At 52.7% G+C, this 20,067-nt stretch overlaps 1 protein-coding gene and 1 long non-coding RNA gene across 20 annotated transcripts in view; one reads left to right on the top strand and one right to left on the bottom strand.

Moving 5' to 3' along the window:
- Positions 1–14,314, top strand: part of FAM163A (family with sequence similarity 163 member A) — an 88,101-nt gene extending 73,787 nt beyond the window's left edge. For 2 of the 19 annotated variants that reach the window (XM_063810755.1, XM_063810757.1), the window contains exons 2-6: positions 3,803–3,948; positions 5,963–6,054; positions 10,249–10,270; positions 11,212–11,326; positions 11,915–14,314. In XM_063810755.1, the coding sequence (XP_063666825.1) occupies positions 11,234–11,326; positions 11,915–12,325 (504 nt within the window). In that variant the 5' untranslated portion in view covers positions 3,803–3,948; positions 5,963–6,054; positions 10,249–10,270; positions 11,212–11,233 and the 3' untranslated portion in view covers positions 12,326–14,314. Of the gene's footprint in view, positions 1–3,660; positions 3,949–5,962; positions 6,055–9,705; positions 9,799–10,193; positions 11,327–11,914 lie in introns of those variants that run through there. The other 17 variants (XM_063810759.1, XM_063810761.1, XM_063810767.1 and 14 more) reach the window with 14 other exon arrangements.
- Positions 14,300–17,196, bottom strand: LOC107969456 (uncharacterized). Its single transcript, XR_008536567.2, has 4 exons — positions 17,099–17,196; positions 16,106–16,505; positions 15,484–15,988; positions 14,300–15,393 (listed from the first exon to the last, which is right to left on the bottom strand). It is a non-coding gene; the product is annotated as an uncharacterized LOC107969456 (long non-coding RNA).
- Positions 17,197–20,067: the final 2,871 nt, after the last annotated feature.

Below are 20,067 nucleotides of genomic sequence, written 5' to 3'. Positions count from 1 at the left end.
TGGCTGGAGTGGAGCTTAACAAAGACACGTGATTCCAAGTCTGTGCCCCTAAATGGTCTAAACTGTAAAGGAGAAAGCAAAATATACCCACAGGATACCCGTGTATCAATAAATGCCAATACCAGAGGACAAATAGGCCTTAGGAAGGCCAAACAAAAATGTGCAGCATTTAGTCAATCCTGGAAGGCTCCCTGGGGGAAGTGAAAGCCTCCTTTCTTTTCTCTTTTTGTTTGACTTGGACTTCAGATGCAGAAGACTAAGTTAACTATATTCTTCAGATCATAGAACAGTATCATGATCATTGGTCTGTGCAAGATCTGTCACATCTTATTGATGTTTATTCTCACTCTCACTTTCATTTACCTTCTTCCATAGGCAGCCATAATGTGTATTCATTTTTTGGTATGTGTTCTTGAACATGTGGATTGTGGATCTGTATGCTTGTAGTTTAAATGCATGTGAGCAGAATTCTTATGACTCTCATGCTTGGTTGTTTTGTTTTGTTTCGCTGTTTCTCTTAGCACTGTGCTAAGCTTTCTCCTCGTTGCTGTGTGTTGCGGTGCCACATCTGGTCCTCTGCTTTCAGCAGGTGCATATCCTCCGTGATAGCATCTACCTGAGTTTACGGGTCCACTCCTCGGTGATGATCACTGAGGTTGCCTCCAGGTCCCCGCCGTCATAAACAGCCCAGCAACGGTAACAAACATCTTCACATGTGACACCTTATGGCTGTGTTAAGAAATTTCAGGGACATCAAACCAGGAGCAGAATTGCTGTTTCATGGGCCATGTGTGTACTTGCTATGACTAAGTGGTACCAGGTCACTCCCTCAGTGGCTGCCCCAGCTACACCCACCACCAGTGCTCCTGTATACCCACATCTGCACCAATGCTTGGCATTATCCTGCTCCTGACTTTTGCCAATCCAAAGGTAAAAAGTGATAGCTCATTGTGGCTTCAGCTTGCATTTCTTGAATTAATAATGAGTTGGTGCATCTCTTTTTTGTGAGCCTTTAGGGTAAACCACCTGCCATTGCCTACTGTTACACTGGCGTTCTTGGGGGTCTTTTCTTGATGATTTGCAAGAGTCTTGTATCTCCTAGAGAGACCCCTTCTCAAACAGTGCACATCTCTTTGCTGCTGTAGTTACCCATCTGGGGTAAAAGAACCCATGTAGTCACCAGTTCTTCAAACCCTCATCCTGGGGGTCAGGACTTTGTAATGGGCATATATACAATCAAAGTAAAGGGAATCCCTTCCCCATTTCCTTCTTCCAGCCTTGCCTGAGGATTGCCGTCCAGGAAGACAGGTAACAGGGAAAAAAACTTCTTCTTCTCTGGGACTGCTAACCTGCTGTGTCAATTTCATAAGTTAATAAATGATTAGAGAAGGCTTAATTGCATCAGAGAAATTAAGATCAGCCGGTGCTTAGGCCCCACTCAATTAACTTGTGCTCCTAAGGGGGCTGAGCAAGGAGCAGGGGGCAGTCGATGGTTAATTACATGTGCTGGGGCCAGCCGCAGCTGGCGTTTCCTGCCAGCATTCATCCAGGCAGTGAGGCGAGGTGACCCTGCTTCAGTGAGGCTGAAGTCACTGAGAACAGGGAACCTTCAGATACAGCAGAGACCCCTGGTATCGTGGGGAGTGAGAGACCCATTTCCCAGCACATTCTATCAGGGTGGCTTTTAGTGCCCAACTCCAGCCTCTACTAGACAAATGGCCTTTAAGGCCCCCATTTTTTTTTCTTTTTTATTTTAAGACAGAGTTTTGCTCTTGTTGCCCAGGCTGGAGTGCAATGGCGCAATCTCGGCTCACTGCAACCTCCACCTCCCGGGTTCAAGCAATTCTCCTGCCTCAGCCTCTTGAGTAGCTGGGATTACAGGCACGTGCTACCACGCCCGGCTAATTTTTGTGTTTTTAATAGAGACAGGATTTTACCATCTTGGCCAGGCTGGTCTCAAACTCCTGACCTCATGATCCACCCGCCTCGGCCTCCCAAAGTGTTAGGATTACAGGCATGAGCCACCGCACCCAACCAGGCCCCCCATTCTGACCACTTTATTGGCTCCATCCCCACCCAGGCTAATGCCACATGCCTTTGGTTCTTCTTAGGCTTCCCCCTCCTCCTGCCCCCTGGCCTGCTTGCCTCCAGGCCAGGCGGCAGGAGGAGGGGGAAGCCTAAGAAGAACCCAGAGCCACTCTTGTCTTGTCATGGGCACCAGATGATGCCACAGGCTCTGCAAGATCACTCCCCTCCCCTGCTGCCTCCAGATTGAAATCCTCCCAGAGAAGTTTCTTCTTGCATCATTTTCCAAAGGGCCAGATGGTAAGGCTCACATCTGCTAAGAACATAGATTCCTGGGCCCCACCCTGTAGATGCTGCTTCAGTAACTCTGGAGTCTCCATTTTTTAATACGTGGCTCAGGTAATTGTTACCCTCAAGCCAGTTTGAGAAACCCTACTTCAGGGGACACCCTGGCTCCTGATGAAATAAATGCATATCTTCTGGAAGGAGAGACAATATCAAATGGAAGGGCCCTGGCCTGGGACCTCTACAATGCCATCTCTGCCTTGCTGTGTGTGTTAAACAAGTCATTTGTCCTGTTTGAACTTGGTTTCATCATCTGGAAAATAAAGATATTGTAAATCATTCTATCGTAAAGACACATGCACACATGTGTTCACTGCAGCACTGTTTACAATAGCAAAGACATGGAATCAACCTAAATGCTCATCAGTGACAGACTGGATAAAGAAAATGTGGTACATATACACCATGGAATACTATGCAGCCATAAAGAAGAACAAGATCTTGTCTTTTGCGGGAACACGGATGGAGCTGGAGGCCATTATTCTTAGCAAACTCACACAGGCACAGAAAGCCAAAGACCACATGTTCTCACATATAAGTGGGAGCTAAATGATGAGAGCCCATGAACACAGAGAGGGAACAATGCATACTGGGGCCTAATTAAGGGTGGAGGGTGAGAGGAGGGAGGGGGCAGAAAAAAATAACTATTGGGCACTAGGCTTAATACCTGGCTGATGAAATAATCTGCACAACAAACCCCCATGACATGAGTTTACCTGTGTGACAAACCTGCACTTGTATCCCCAAACCTAAAATAAAAGTTTTTTAAAAAGACACGGGAGTCCTTACATTTCCATGGATCATTTTTCTGTAAGTAACAAGCACTTTGCATGATTTATGCTCAAAAAGCAACTTAATTTTTTTTTCTTCAAATGTCCCTTTACTTTAAAATGTATATTCAGTGGGAGAAATCTTCTCCTGCCCCTAGAAAAAAGACTTGGCCCGATCCCATTGCTTTTTCATCCAGTCTTTGGTGATAGCCTTATAGTTACTGTAAGTTATAGATACAGTCCACTCAGACATTAGAATGCATCATAGGCCGGGCATGGTGGCTCACGCCTGTAATCCTAGTACTTTGGGAGGCTGAGGCAGGTGGATCACCTGAGGTCAGGAGTTTGAGACCAGCCTGGACAACACGGTGAAACCCCATCTCTACTAAAAATACAAAAATTAGCCGGGGGTGGTGGTGGGCGCCTATAATCTGAGCTACTTGAGAGGCTGAGGCATCCTGCCTTAAAGCCAGCATTAATCGCTTTAACCCGGGGGGGCAGAGGTTGCAGTGAGCTGAGATTGTGCCACTTCACTCGAGCCTGGGCAACAGAGCAAAACTCCCGAAACTCCGTCTCAAAAAAAAAAAAGAAAGGAATGCATAATAATCATGAGTAATGAAACACTCTTACTCTGACCGCATTGTTTTTCTCCTTTCTTCCAGTTTCTCTTTGCTCAAGCTGGAAGCACCTGAGGTGGGCCCCCACACGTCCCTCTGCTGTCTACACCGCCCTGTTCTCTCTTCCCTACCACCTGCCCAGGAGCTGCTGTTTTACCACTGGCCGGGATTGAAATTCGAGGTTCTTACTGGTTAGAGAGCTTGGACAAAGTTAAAACTGGCTCCTGCTTTTGGAAATGTTTTTGTGGGCTCTCCTGGGGTTCCCTGCTGGGCTGGACCCCTCTCTTCCGAAGTTCCCTTCACCCACTCAAGCACTGCATCTCTCTTCCAGGAACCTTTTGCAAACCCTTGCTCAGCCTCTGGGCATCTGGAGGCCGCCTGCAGCCTCTTCAGTACAGGTCTTCTCCCTGTTGACACTTACACAATATTGACTCAAGACAGCCAGCCCCAGAGCTCTCCTCCCTTGGGATACATAGCTCAGCAACCCCTCTCACCATGGAAATCTCCTCAGCAAATCTTCACCAAGTTATGGTCCTATATGTATTTTATAAAGTGGGTGAAAGCATCCACGGATCCTGAGACAGATGTTTTTACATTCCCATTGTACAGTCTGTGCACAGCCAGGGGCAGAGGGCCCTGCCCCAGACTCACTTTCACCTTCTGATTTCTATCCTTTGCCCTGTCAGAACTCGTGCAGCAAGAGCCCCACTGTGATACCCAGTCACATTAAACTCTACATCACAGGTTAATGTGAGTGAGAACATCTTGGAGAAAAGAAAGCCTAAGTGCCCAGAATGTCCAAGGCAGGAGCTGGGAGAGTGTAGGAAGGCCTAGATCTAGGAGAGAGGTGATATGGGGACAGGGCTGTTCTGTCACGCAGTCACTCTGCCTCCTTCTCAGCTTTCCCCAGGGCTCTGCCCCTGAGAGCTGCTGGGCTCAGACAGCCCCAGTCCGTGAGGCATCATGCTAATGTCTGTCCTTTGACCTCCAGTTTCTGGCCGAGGGTGAGAACCTGGAGGTGGTTAGCACTGTCCCCTTGGGAAGGTGGCTCTGTGGATGTGGTTAATGGCTGGGTTTCCTCCCCAATACAAACATCCCCCACCCAGGGGGGCCTTTCCTCCTCTGAGCCGGGGCCGAGCATCACCCCCACAGGGCATCCCTCCTCTCCCTCCTTCTCTCAGTGTAGGGTCCAGACTCTTCCGAATAATGTTGAGTGGTTATTTAAAGATCAACACTGTCCTGGCTGGGCACAGTGGTTCAAGCCTGTAATCCCAGCACTTTGGGAGGCCAAGGTGGGAGGATCACTTAAGGTCAAGAGTTTGAGACCAGCCTGGCCAACGTGGTGAAACCCCATCTCTACTAAAAACACAAAATAGCCGGGCACGGTGGCACGTGCCTGTAGTACCAGCTACTTGGGAGGCTGAGGTGGGAGAATAGCTTGAACCCGGGAGGCCGAGGTTGCAGTGGCACTCCACCCTGAGTGACAGAGCAAGACTGTGTCTCAAAAAAAAAAAAGATCAACACCGTCCTGGGTTAGATTGATTGGTTAAATGAATAAACAAATGAAAGAATGTAAAGAGACCCCCAAAAATTAGCCTACCCTGGATTCCTGGATGTCTCGGGAGGGCCCTGCCTCCCCCTCCACCATCAGCGCAGCAGCCTGAACTTGCTCATCTGGCTGTCCAGTCGCCATCTTTGGCCTGATAGAAGTCAGGGTATTGGAGTAGGGGAAGGAAGTGTGCAGCCCGGGCACTGGGAAAAATAGGCCCGGGAAACGGTGGGGAAGGGGCTGGGAAAGAGGTATGTTAAGAGCAGGGTCAGTGTGCAGGCAACAAGGACGCATCCACTGGGCACAGATCCGAATCCTCCAGTGGAGCAGGAGAAAGCCAGCCGAGCACCCTGCCCCACTCACCGTCACCTCCCAGACATGTGCCCAGCATCCTGCTGCTGCCCTGGGCACAGGCTTCCAGCAGCAGCACAGAGGGAAGGAGACAAAGCTGGGATAGGTGTAACCTTACAGGTCTGTCCTCAGGTTCTTAGGCTGGGGCCTCGGAAACCAAGGCAGCTGTAGAAGTTCACCTCAAGAAGCAAACCCCTGGAGAGACTCCCACTCTAGAGGCATGGGGTCACAACTGGGGGCCAGCAGGAGCCTGTCTGTCCTCAGCCTCCCTGTCCAGCTCTCATGAGCCTTCCCTTCTCTGGCAGGGACTGATGCCCTTGGCCATGACGTACCCCCAACTGCTGTCTGCTCAGGTGTGGCCCGCGTGACTGAGTCACTGCTGCTCCAGCTGTTTCACGTAAGTGTAAGGCACGGGCCACTCCCTTTTCCTCTGGGGGAGGGTGTCTGGGCCACCAGTGGGGAAGGAGCTTCAGCAAGTCCTGGTCACAGAGGGAAGGCCCTTAGGATTCTTTAGTGGACAGCAGGTTTGTCCTCTTTGGCTACCCCCATTCCCTGACTTGGCCACCACTGAGTCGTTCTGCCCTAGACCTGCTGAGACCTGGGTGGGAACATAGGGACCTCTTTCTCCTGTCCTCAGGACACCTCAGGAGGCAGCTGGTGTGTTAGAAACTCCACAGCACTGGCCCGTGGGCCCTGACTCAGGCACTTGTTATCCTATGACTTTAGGCAAATGACTTAATGGTCTCGCTTCTCCTCCAGCATTGCTGGGGCTTTTGTAAGATTCAAGAATGTATTCGTTATCTTTTGCTGCGTCACAAACTACCACAAACTCAGCAGCTTAAAACAACACACAGTGATTCTCAGTTTCTGTGGGTCAGGAGTCCAGATGTGGCTGGTTGACCCGCTGCCTCAAGGTCTCAGCTGGGGTTGTCAATTCATCCCAAAGGTCAACTGGAGAAGGATCCACTTCATCTCTCAAGTATGTGGCTGTTCAGTTCCTTTTGGGAGGCTGGATTGAGGGCCTCAGTCCCCAGCCAGGAATTGGCCAGAGGCCACCCTAGGTTTCTTCCCCAACATGGCAACTTTCAGTATCAAAACTATCAGAGAGAATGGCTAGCAAGAGAATAGTCTGAATCTTATATAATCTATTCACAGAAGTGACATCCCATTACCCATGCTGTTTTCGATTGGTTAAAGCAAGTCACAGGCCACACCCATACTCAGGGGAGGGGAGTACACAAGGGCATGACTGCCAGGAGGCAGTGACCACTTGGGCCATCTCAGAGCCTGCCTGCCATAAGAGAGCATAAATGGAGCACTTTGTAAACTGTAGGCTGCTGTTTGGGTGTAAGGAGTTATTGCCAGCATTTGCATCTAGTTGCAAAGAGACAATGAGCCCTCCTGAAATCATAGAGAGCCACTGAATGTGGGAATTTAAATGCTAAACTGTACCATTAGTACAGAAATTAGCCAGCCGTGGTAGCACATGCCTTTGGTCCCAGCTACTTGGGAGGCTGAGGTGGGAAGATCGCTTGGGCCCTGGAGGTTGAGGCTGCAGTGAGCCGAGATTGCAGCACTGCACTCCAACCTGGGCGACAGAGCAAGACCCTGTCTCAAAAAAAAAATTTTTTTTTCCATTAGTACTGGGCCTTCAGGGAAACTGGTTGAGAGCTGATTAGTTCGTCTCATACCCTGTACATGTCCCTTTCTGGCTTATGATTTTAAGGTCAGACCTAAACAGCCACAACATGTCGAGGCCCCCCAAAACCATGTTTGTGGGGTCTTTTCTAGTTTACAAAGAGCTCTCACACCCATCCCCCTCTTTCCTCACAGTCACACTTGAGAATTCAGAGGAAGAGAGGCGAGCCTTGGTTACGATTCCTCGCAATCCTACTGGCAAGGGAGACGTGAGAGGAATGTGAGAGCTGAGTGTTTTGTTCATCTTTGCTTTACAAGTGAGAAAGAAGGTCATTTTCCAATATGGGGTAGCTGCTCAGTGGCACAGGTGATCCTCGAACCTGGGCCTTGAGAACCCCAGCTCTGCCCACACTGCCATGCCCCCAATGTCCAGGCCATTGCTGTGCACAGCCTGCGTGGTCCTGAAAGAGGGGTGGCCCAGCACAGGGGCAGGGAGGAGGGAGGGCACTGTTCTTATACGACTTCTCCATAATTCCCTGTCTCCTAAAATAGGCTTGGCACATCCTGGAACACTAGTCCAAGCCTGTCTGTGGGGTGGATCACTGCTGCCTCCCCAGCTTCAGGTCACTCCTAGACCTCTCTGTCTATAAGCAGCCCTCAGCGACGAATATGCAGGGAAGTGGTGAGGGGATGAAGTGGTGCTGTAGTGAAAGTGCCTAAGCCTTCCCCACACTGAGATTCATCTGACCCCGCCTCCAGATGCCCCAAGAAACCCCTGAAGCATGGCCCACCATGCACCTGGGCAAAATCAAAGTGGTCTCAGTGATGCTCAAGTCTGCAGATGGGATTGAGCTGAGAGGTACAGCTTGCTGCCCCCTGGTGGTCTGTCAGAGTCATAACTGCCAGGGCTGTGACAAGCTAAACAGTGAGCTTTTATGTGTCAGGCATGGTGTATAAGGCTGCAGGGGATAGGAGACCGTGTAAGACACAACCCTTGATCCCAGAGGACTTATAATATAGTGGAGGAGTCAAGATGTTCCCACATGAAAAGTTGACTCTCATCCCACCAAGCGGGATTTGAAGAGCAAACCATGAAGGGCATTGCAATAGGAGCCCAGAAGTGAGAGAGCTTCAGGGCTGGGGCAGTCAGGGGAGGCTTCTCAGAACCTTGAAGGATGGGCAGGATTTAAACAGATGGAAAAAGAAAGACCACACGCTCCCCTGTCAAAAGCCCCGTCAGGAAACCCCCAGGGTCTCCAAGAGAGTTCATCTGGATTCCTTGACCGGGTTGCAGCCTCTGCAGCTGCATGCCTGCCCTGGCCTGTCCCAGCCTCGCCAGATCCCTCGCACTTCCTGGAACTGTTTTCTCACACCCCTGGACTGTTCATTCTGCCCTCCCCACCTTGTCTACTGGATAAGCTTTCACTCAGCTTTTAGGATTCAGCTCAATACAACACCTGCAGTGGAGCATCTCCCCTCAGTCAGTAGCTGCCCCACTCTAGGTTCCGCAACTCTGGTCTGCAATTCTGTGGCTGCGAGTCTCACACTGTATCCTAAGGTTTGCCCCATATCTTTTCATCACTAGGCAATAAGCTGCTTAAGAACTGTAGGACTATGGCTCACACTTGTAATCCCAGCACTTTGGGAGGCCAAGACGGGTGGATCACCCACCTTGGTGGGTGGTCAGGAGTTTGAGACCAGCCTGGCCAACATGGTGAAACCCCGTTTCTACTGAAAATACAAAAATTAGTCCGGTGTGGGGTTGCACGTCTGTAATCCCAGCTACTCGGGAGGCTGAGGCACGAGAATCACTGGAACCCAGCAGACAGAGGTTGCAGTGAGCCAAGATTGTGCCACTGCACTCCAGACTGAGGGACAGAGTGAGACTCTGTCTCCAAAAAAAAGAACAGTGGGACTGCATGATGGGGCAGTGGATCACGTAAGCGGAAGAAAGGGAGGTGAGGAGGGAAAGATAAATAGGGTAAGTGTGCAGGAACGTGGGGGATGGCAATGTCTTTGAAGCTGTCTCTAAAAGTTTATGGGCAGATAAATGTATCCTGCAGGCAATGTGGTGCATGAGAGTCACAGAAAGGCCCAGGGGTATGAAGGAAGGCTTAACAGCTGGTGGCAGGAAGGGTACTCAGAGACAAAACTGGGAAGGTTTGTTAGGAAACCATTATGCCAGTGCAGCTTGAGAGGTGATGAGTCTTCACTGGTGTGGGGGACAGAAGACTTGGGTAGCCAAAGAAGAATTTGAGGAGTTTAAATTCTGGGCAGCTGGGGGAATGTCCCATGGGCTTGTCAAACTCTAATGTGCAACCTACTCAATTGAGACCTTGTTAAAATGCAAACTCTGACTCATTAGGCCTGTGGGGGGCCTGAGATGCTATCTTTCTAATGGTGCTCCCAGGTGATGCCCACGCTGCTGGTCCACAGAGCGGGAGTGGATTTGGAGCCACGCTGCCGGGCAGGTGCAGCCCTCTAAGAGGACAGTGGTGGACAGGTGATATCTTTGGGTAAAGAGATAAAGGTACCCCTTTTACCTGGTGAACACACCAGGGTGCATAGCTTTGTGAGCACAGTGCAGTTGGGTTGTAGCCCCACTTGCCCTTTGAGTAATAAACAATTTGCAAAGCCCTTCGGGGCAGCTCTGGTGGAGCCACCAACAGAGACAGGTCGGAGGCGAGGAGTCCATTTGGAGAGCAGGGTGGTGACTTTAACCTGTCATAACTGAGTTTGAGATGACCACTGGGACATCCACTGAAATGTCTATCTACTAGCAGCTGGAGACCCAGCTGGAGACCTGGACTTGGGGTCTGTGGGCTCACTGATGATATGCCACACAGCGAAGAAAGCAAAATGAGGGTTGGCTGGGAATCATCTAACCCTTCTGGCCTTTTTCAGTGAGTAACTCTCTTATTCCAACATCTCTGTCCTTTCTGTTGTCTTGCAGGTCACCGTTCCCTTTACTGAATGTAAGTGATCATAGTCATTTTTCCATCTCCAAGATGCCAAGTTCCCATTCCCCACCCTCCTGCCCCTTGGTCCCAATGCACCTGGGAGGCTCAGAAATCCCCATTCACTGACCTAAAAGGAGAATCTGTCTGAAGCCATGACAGCCTCATGCCCAGAGCTTGCCTCTGTCCTGTTCATTCAGCCTCAGAAGCCAGGACCAGTCTCCCCAGCTTGGCCACAGCCTTCCAGGGCCCAGAATGCCACACACCACTCCCTCTGGGCTCGCCTTGCCTTTGTTTTCCAGGAGGGTTTGAAGGAGAAGAGAGATACCCCTAAAAGAAGTGCTGGTTTGAGCCAGAGAAGAGCCACCTGGTGTTTTCGAGATTTGGCCCCTTCCCCGCCAGCCCGGGCCAAAGGCTCAGGGACCACTGGGGTGTGTGCCAAGAGGGCGGGGATCAAGAGCACAGCCTTTGGGATGAACGGGCTGGGTGGAATTGCAGCCAAATTATTCGCAGCCCCGTTCAGCATGCGTGTAGGGATAGCTAATAACTGCCCCGAAGGGTTATCGCGAGGATGTGGTAAGATGCGTGGGGGTGCTTAGCATGATGCCACACAGGGAGGAGCCCCGCAATCAGCGGCAGCTGTTCCTCTGTGTCTGCAGCCACGCAGAAGCGGGAGCTAAGAAGGGTGTGACGGGAGAGGAAAGGCGAGAAGAGCACCAAAGGGGAAAGATCGTGAGAACTTTTTGAAACTGGGTACCCAACTTCGCCCACTTAGGCTGGCCCAGTCTGGAGCCACAGTCGTCCTCAGCCTTCAGGAAACCCCTGGGGCCTGGCCCTCCCGGCACCTGCTGCTCTCAGGCCCCCTGCCCCAGCCTCGGGGCAGTTCCAGGAAGACTCCCCCCGGCCCAGCCCAGGGCTGCAGCCACAGCTGGTCCTCAGCCCTCCGCACATCTTTGCAGAGTTTGATGGGGCGCCGGGCGGATGACAGCGGGAACGGTTGTGATCACTGGCGGAATCCTAGCTACGGTGATCCTCCTCTGCATCATTGCCGTCCTGTGCTACTGCAGGCTCCAGGTCAGTCCCCGGGACCCGTAGCCAGAGGCTGCCAGGCCACCAGCAAACCTCTTTTTCATTATGGGGGCAGAAACTGGAGGCCGACTTCAGGGCCCACAGAGCCCAAAGCCATGGAATGTAGCAGGCCTAAGTCAAGGAGGATGGGAGTTGGGGCTGGTCGGAAGGGAGCTAAGTGCCCCCCAGCCTGCCCACTCAGAGCACACAGAAAGTGTGCTGGGAAGATACGGGGTCATTGGGTTGTGTCTCCTGCACCTCTGAGATTTCAGGAGCGTGGGAAGAGCACCATTCGGGGGAGGCTCTGAAAGCTGCCGCCAGCAGCTCCAGCCCTGTCCTCAATATGATGTGTGTGTCCCTGCCCCGCTCAACTACAGCCTGGAGTTACTGCGAGGAGTGGTGGGAGGGGAAAAGGAAAGCAGTACTGGCCTTGCAAAGCTGGGATTAGAAACTTGTGGAGCAGGCCCCTGGGGTTCAGTGCCTGGCACTAGGTTCTCCATGGAGCAGGGGACAGGGGCACCTGTGCACGCTCAAAAATGCGTGGGGCGGGGGGAGCATTCACCCTCTCAGGCATCCCTCTGCCCTTCCGCACAGTATTACTGCTGCAAGAAGAGCGGAACCGAGGATGCAGACGAGGAGGAGGAGCGGGAGCACGACCTTCCCACGCATCCCAGAGGCCCCACCTGCAATGCCTGCAGCTCCCAAGCCCTGGACGGCAGAGGCAGCCTGGCGCCTCTCACCAGCGAGCCCTGCAGCCAGCCCTGTGGGGTGGCCGCGAGCCACTGCACTACCTGCTCCCCATACAGCTCCCCCTTTTACATACGGACGGCTGACATGGTGCCCAATGGGGGTGGAGGCGAGAGGCTCTCCTTTGCTCCCACATACTACAAAGAGGGGGGACCCCCATCCCTCAAATTGGCAGCACCCCAGAGTTACCCGGTGACCTGGCCAGGCTCTGGGCGTGAGGCCTTCACCAATCCAAGGGCTGTTAGTACAGACGTGTAAATCCTTCCACCCCGACCCGCACACACACCCACACTGCTGCCCTGGCGGGGGCCATGAGGGTGATGAATGACCCTCCAACAGCCCCACATGGGTTGTCTCTGTTTCTTTGGCTTTTCTCGCTCCGCAGTGGAGGGTTTACTAGGATTTAAGCTTTTGAGTGCATTGAGAACCAAGACAGGGCCTGGCTCCAACTCTGTGGGCCAGAGGTGGGGGACTGCTAGGTCGAGTCTGCAGCTTCGCCAGTTTCTTGGTTGGGACACTCCTCTGGCAGCCCCAGCACCACCACAACCCCTTGCAGTGTGCCCCAGTGCCCTGGATTCGCTGGACTGCAAAAAGGAGCACCAGGGAAAGCTCAGCAAAGGCTCGGGAGGCCTCCAGGGTCCTCGGGAGATGAAGCATCCGTGCCTAGGAAAAGGGGACAGAGGGCAAGGAGAGAAGTGAGAGCTACAATTCCAGCATTGGAGAAACGAGGGGCGGGGCGTCAACGGCACTGCTTCAGGACGCGCTTGCTGAAACGAATCCAACAGCTAGTTCACAGCCCAGCTTTGTACGCTGGTTACCATAGCTACTGCTGTCACTGTAGCTGCTCCCGTAGGGACGTTGATTCCTGAACGTATCACATCTCACCTGCCCCCTTCCTCGTGGGACGTGTCAAGTTGACTTTAAAGCCTAAGGTGGCTCGTGGGGACTGCACCAGAAAGTGTCTAACCTTGTGTTCCCCGAAATCCTTTCTCTGACTTAGGAACCAGCGCCCCCTGCTGGAGAAGTTTTTTCATTTTTGTTAGCCGACTTCTGGTAGCTCAGCAAAGAGACCAGCTGACTGTCTCTCAGCCCAGCCCACCACGCCGAGTAGCTTGCGTGGATGCAGTCCTGTGAGGGTGTGCATAACCGTTCCCAGGTGTACGCACGCGCGCGCGCGCACACACACACACACACACACACCAGTAACCACGGGTAGGCACCAGGGGCTTTGTACATTCAGGAGCTGCAGAGAGGAAAGGTCTCCCATGTACCAGAGAAGGAAAAGTCTGATCCCCAAACAGCTTGAACGAAAGGTGGTTAACGTGACCAATCCCCATGGCAGACAGCGGGCTGGTGAACAGGAAGAGCACAGAATCTCTGTGGGGCGATGCTGCAGCGGCTGAAACCACGTCAAGTCCCCCAGAGCCCGGCATTCTACGTGAGCATCCACCCGTGACGCCGTGGAGCAGGATCTTCATTCATCTCACCAGAGCAACAGCCCAGTCCTGAGGATGGGAGGGACGTGACTTAGCCTTGGGATTCCACGCTCGCCGCCCTCCCTTGGCCGCCCTACTCCCCAGTTTCCTGGCGATGAGCCGTTTATTGTGTCTCACACCAGCCTCATTTCCAACTCCGACTTCCTACTTAGAATGTGGCAGTGGCTTTGTGAGTGAGAATCCTGATGAGTTTTCCAGTGGCCTCTGCAGAAGCTGGCCCCCTTCTAAGGGCATAGCTAACCCCCTTCCCACTCCTGAGTCACTGAATTCGAGGAGGGTGGGGCAGGGAAAGGGCTGCCCCCCCTGCTGAAATCTTGATTCTGCATTAGAGGAAGGTCAGGGTGCCGCTGGGGGAGCAGGGAGCGGGGAGGGAGGAAGAGGGGAATGCACATCTTTTGCACCACTATTAAGGCACCTGTCACCTTACATCTCAATCTGGAATCAAAGTGCCCTGGGTTGAGAAGCAGACCTGGGCTCTGGTCACACTTTGGTCACTCATTAGCTCTAGGACCAGTCACTAATCTCTGAGACTCCATTTTCTCCAGGGAAACGAGGCTTGCCCAGATAGACTAACAACCCTTTAGTGCTCCAAGAAGTGAGAACTTCCGAAAAAGATCTGCCGGCCCAGACCACTCCCTCTTGCCCTAATCCTGGCAGGGTCTGGATGTATTTACCCAACTCTGATCTTGCGTGCAGGGATGCTTGCTGATGGATGAAAGACCACAATAAAACAAGATTAGCAGCAAAACAATTTTAATTGTCAGTGAAAAGCAAACATGTTTGTCAGACTCTCCTGTGGAGTCACTTCAAATGGTAACTCTTCTCTTGTACCAGGAAGCAGCTGTAGGTGGGGTAATGGGATCTGTCTCCTGGTGCAGAGGGGCAGCTTATGGCGGCAGCAGCTTCAACAAACCCGTCCCACGGCCAGCCCTAACTGGGCCAAGTGCAAGCTCCTGATGAGCTGCTGGGCCTGGCAGCGTTCCCCACTTCCTAGTGCCTTGCTCCCCTGGAATTCCACAGCCAATCAACCACAGCAGCCATGTCCTCCTTGCCAGAAATAACATCATTCGTACGTCCTGCCTTTGTAAAAATCAAGACCCAGTTAACCATCACCCGCTTCTTGCCCCTGATCGATGGGGTCCCTGAGTGTAAGCGTCCTGTGCAATCCCCTCCCTCCTACTGCTTTCCTAGCTAAGCCCTGCTAGCCCCAAAAATCAGAATCTGGGTTTGGGGCGCTGGAGAGATGGTGGGCCCCAGCTCTTCCCCACACAGCCCACGCTGCTCAGGGCACGGTCTCCGACCAGGCTCGAGATTGCCTGCCTGCCCGCTGCAGCCGCAGGGCCCCACCCGGTGGAAAAGGAAGCTTCCCCCACTCAACTGCACTGTCCTTTTCTGCTATCTAGACTGTGCTAAGGGACACTATTTGTACACTTTTCAAACGGTGCCCTAAATTGGAAGAGAAGGAGGGGCCAGGAACACAGCCCTCTCCGCCGTCTTTCTCCACCTCCACTTCACCACTCCTGCTCTAGACTTCTTGTCTTGCATCTTTGATAACTTGGAGTCATAACCGAGTGGGTGTCGGAATAAATGAGAGATTTGAAGTAGAAATCCCACAGGGTCCTTCGTTCTTCACCGGGGGAAGTGAAGGGGGCTGTTGGTGTGGATTTAAGGGTGAAGCCTCCTCTTCAACATCCAGAGCGTCTGTGTTCCACGCTCTCCCTGCTCCCACGGTAGCAAACCTCCACCTTGTTGCCTGGCATGCCCCCATTGCCTCAGTCAGAGTTCAGTCGGCGGAGATTTGCTGTTTGTTGGGAAAGTGGCTGAAGGGCCCTGCTGAGGATAGTGAGTTTCCCTGTGGGGCAACCCAGGCCTTGGCCCCTGCTACCTGCCCTTCCCCTCTTCCCAACCCTGCACACACACCTTCCAGGCTGGTGGTCTTCCTGCCTGTGTAGCTCAGGGTAAAATCACTTCTCTGAAGCCTGAGGAGATCATGTCACACGGCCAGCCCTTTGTTACAGGGGCAGCAAGGGAAGAGAGGGCAATTGGGACCAGATCCCCAGTGCAGCCCAGCAGAGACTACAGAAGTGGAGAGGGATGAAGGGGGACTGGAGAACTGGGAACTAGCTTTGTGTGTAGGAGGGAGAATTCGGGGATGAAGTGAGAACGTCTTGTGTGTGTGTGTGTGTGTGTGTGTGTGCCTGCGCTTGTGCACATGGGTGTGTACGAGAGAGCTGCTCTCTCTCCACCTCAGGGCCTCAGGGCGAGCCCTGACTGCAGCTTGGGGGTGCAGCAGGCAGCCCGCCCCAGCAGTCCAGCACCCAGGCCTCCAGCCCTGCAGCAGCCTTCCCTAGCACCAGTGGGAGCACAGCTTCCTTCAGCCTCGGCCCAGGGAGCAGTTGGCCACAGCTCTGTCACCACAGCTGTCCTATGGAATCAGAAACCAGACCCTGAGGCACACTCATCATAGCACCCATCCCAACCTCCAGCCATCTCCTTTGCCGCCGCAGGGCAGCCAGCCCGGACTCAGCCTCCAGCCTCTCACCCGGCACATCTGCATGGCCTCATGCTTGCTGCAAGTCACGGCCCTGACCCAGCTCTTCTCTCCGGTGGCCCTCAACTGCCTTCAGCCTCAGCTCCAGCTGGGGAGGAGGGTGGAAGAGCAGCTTGAGTCAGACTGAGGAATGCAGGAGAGGTGCTGGCTGTCCTTGTCACTGTTCTTTGGAAAATGCCTCCATCAGTGCCTGAAGTTCAAGGAGTGTGGGCTGTTTTCTTTCTGAGTTCTGAGCAAATAGAGCTGGGGGACTCCGGGGCATGCTGCGCTATCCTGGGAGTCTCGGCCTTAGGCGGTTTGGTGATCTTCCCCTGGAAATAATCAGTGGCTCCTGAGCAGCACTTGTAAACTTGAATGTAGAAAGCTGGGTGAGAAGTTTTCATCCTCTGCACTGTTCAGGCCCAAAAAAGTTGGAGGCAGAGGCTGTCGTCAAAGTGGCACATTGCCCTCATACCCGGGGGCTTTCCAACCAACAGCTCTGGCACCCCAGATTCCAGCAGCCCCATAATGGCATCATTCAGCCCACATCCCCAAAACCTGTCCATGTCACTCTGCCCCTGGGGCTTCTGCGGGGACTTCAAGGAGAAGCTTCTTTCACCATAAAAACATCTCACCCAGTTTTCTACGCTCAAGTTTACAAGTGCTGTTCAGGGACTATTGATGATTTACAGGAGAAGATCGCCAAACTACCTAAGACTGAGAGTCCTGGGATAGGGCAGCATACCCCGGAGTCCCCCAGCTCGATTTGCTCGGAACTCAGAAAGAAAACAGCCCACACTCCTTGAACCTCAGGCACTGACGGAGGCATTTTCTAAAGAACAGTGACAAGGACGGCCAGCACCTCCCCTGCAGTCTAACTCAAGCTACTCCTCCACCCTCCTCCCCAGCTGGCCCCTCTCTCCACCAGCTCCCCCTCCCAACGGCCATCCTTCCTTCATCGCCGGCCTGTCAGCTCGCTGGGTGGAGAACCAAGTAGTGCACAACCTCTCAGAACACACCGCTTGCACCTTCACAGCGTGCCTCAGAGGGAGTGGCACATGGCTCCATCCTCCAGCCCAGCACACAGCACCCTTCATGCAGCTGGCTCATGCTGAGGATGGCAGGAGGAGGTGAAGGAGGAGCTCCCGGGTCACAAAGCCATTATCTCTTTTCTCCTGTGACCTAACACCCCAGCAGACACAGCAGTCTAGTGGCGGCGGTTAGAAGGTGGGATTTGGAAGCAGACTTCAGCTAGAATCCTGACTCTACCACTTACTGTGTGACTTTAGGCAACTTTGGGGACCTCTCTGCTTCTCAGTTTTCTCACTTGTAAAATTGGGATCATAATGCCCACTGTATTCCATGAAAATTAAGTGAGCTGGCTGGGTGCGGTGGCTCACACCTGTAATCCCAGCACTTTGGGAGGCAGAGGTGGGCAGATCGCCTGAGCTCAGAAGTTCGAGACCACCCTGAGCAACATGGTGAAATCCTGTCTCTACTAAAACACAAAAAATTAGCCGGACGAGGTGACAGGCATCTGTAGTCCCAGCTACTTGGGAGGCTGAGGCACCAAGAATCACTTGAGTCCTGGAGGCGGAGGTTGCAGTGAGCCAAGATTGCACTACTGCACTCCAGCTTGGGCTACATAGTGAGACACCATCTCAAAAAAAAATTAAGTGAGCTGACACCTCACTTAATTTTAATGGATACAGTGGGCATTATGGTCCCAATGTGACACCTCACATTAATGATAATGGCACATGTGGTAGCCACTATCATTAGCAGTATAGCCAAGTCCAAACTCTACCACTCACAACATGACAGCCAATAAGTTGAGAGAAGGTGTTGGGGTACGGAAGATGACTTTATTTCCGGGCGCTTCCAACTGAGAAGATGGAGGACCAATGTCCTAAAGAACCTTTTTTTTTTTTTTTTTGAGTCAGAGTCTCACTCTGTTGTCCAGGCTGAAGTGCAATGGCACAATCTTCAGCTCACTGCAACCTCCACCCCCTGGGTTCAAGCAATTCTCCTGCCTAGGCCTCCCGAGTAGCTGGGATTACAGGTGCCCGCCACCACTCCCAGCTAATTTTTGTATTTTTAGTAGAGATGGGGTTTCACCACAGGCTGGTCTCTTGGCCAGGCTGGTCTCGAACTCCTGACCTCGTGATCCTCCTGCCTAAGCCTCCCAAAGTGATGGGATTACAGGCATGAGCCACCGTGCCCAGCCAGAACCAACTTAGATTGATAGATTTTTTTAGGCTTCTTTCATATTAGAGGAAGAGGGACCATGCAGGGGGTGAAGGTCTGGAGGTGACTGGAGGCCACAGACATCTGGCTGTCATCAGGGGTCCAAGGAGGTTGCAAAACTTCTTTGTTCATGGTCAACTGCTTGTCAGATCCACCTTGTTGCTCTAAGTCTTTCAGACAGCACTGTTACTTGCGTGCACACTTCCTCATCTCCTCAGGAGTCTGTTTCAAAAGAGAGGTGGTCATTAGTACTAGCGTTAAACTGTAATCAAAATGCTTTTCGTGGTTAGCTTGGCCTGTGTGTAGGGATGAGCAAAGGCAGTTGGCTTATGAGGTTAGAAGCAAGATGGAGTCAGCGATGTTAGATTTCTCTGGCTGTTACAGTAGGATGTACAGACAGAACCGAATCTGGAGGCAGCAGGGCCCCCCACAGGGGCTACTTAGGCAACAGGAAGGAAGGCTCCCTCTGGGCTCTCCCATTCTCCCCACTGCACCAATGTCCACACCTGCACTCAGTCCCTCCTCCCTCGTACTACTTGGTTCTCCACCCAGTGAGCTGCCGGGCGATGAAGGATGGATGGCCGTTGGGAGGTGGAGAGAGGGGCCAGCTGGGGCCAGCCTGTGCCCCCACTGCCAGGTCCACCTCTCTCTCTGTGTGGAACCTCCCACCTCTGCCAGTAACTCTGCCTGTGACTCATTGAGGGACCCATGCTCCCAGCAACCTATGACTGCATTTTGGCCTCATATTTGCCCCAATAAACTGAACGAATGAAGGAGAGCATTCATATTTCAACTAAGAGCACAGGTCTCTGCTTGGAGACAGAGACTCACTCTGTCACCCAGGCTGGGGGTGCACTGGCGCAATCCCAGCTCACTGCAACCTCCGCCTCTGGAGTTCAAGTGATTCTCCTGCCTCAGCCTCCCGAGTAGCTGGGATTACAGGCACCTGCCACCATGCCTGGCTAATTTTTGTATTTTTAGTAGAGACAGGGTTTCACCATACTGGCCAGGCTGGTCCCAAACTCCTGACCTCAGGTGATCCACCCGCCTTGGCCTCCCAAAGTGCTGGGTTTACAGGTGTGAGCCACCACACCTGGCTGCGCTTCTTGTTTCACTAGCTTTCAAGTTCAAGTCTTGGGTTTGAAAGCTGGTTCCGAAAGGAGTCAGAAGACCCCCAGCTCTTCCTCTTGAGCCCGAATTCTTCGGCCCATCCATCCCTGGCTCCACTGGGCTTCTCCCAGAACCTGCCACACATTCTGGCTTTCCTACTACCAGAAGTGGGCAGGGACTCCAGATATCACTGAGCAGGTGAGAGGGGAAGGAAGGGCAGGAGAGAGGAAGCCCAGATGTGCAGGAGGGAGGGAAGGAAACGGGCTCAGGCAGAACATCTGCATCTTCACAGTTAGGAAACCAAAGGAGAACCACCTGGAGGACTGGACCTGCCACACGCCTGTCGCTCCTGCCAGTGCCGGCTCTAAGGGACCTGCCTTCCCTCTGCTCTGAATCCTCCTCCCTCGTGTCCTGCCGGGCTCCACGGAGAAGCAAGAGGGATGATGGCACAGCTGCACACCCAAACCTGTGGGTCACAGGGGGCTCCATTCCCCTAACCGTCAGATAATCGCTTACATCCCATGGATATAAACTTTCAAGAAATAAAATTAAGGTTATCTTTCTCTATTCAGCTTACAAATGGTTCAGCTGACTCTGAAGCCCTGCTGCACCCCTCT

The sequence above is a fragment of the Pan troglodytes genome, chromosome 1 (assembly GCF_028858775.2).
Source record: "Pan troglodytes isolate AG18354 chromosome 1, NHGRI_mPanTro3-v2.0_pri, whole genome shotgun sequence".
In the NCBI taxonomy this organism is placed as follows: Eukaryota; Metazoa; Chordata; class Mammalia; order Primates; family Hominidae; genus Pan; species Pan troglodytes.
This window is presented reverse-complemented; position numbering and strand designations above follow the sequence as displayed.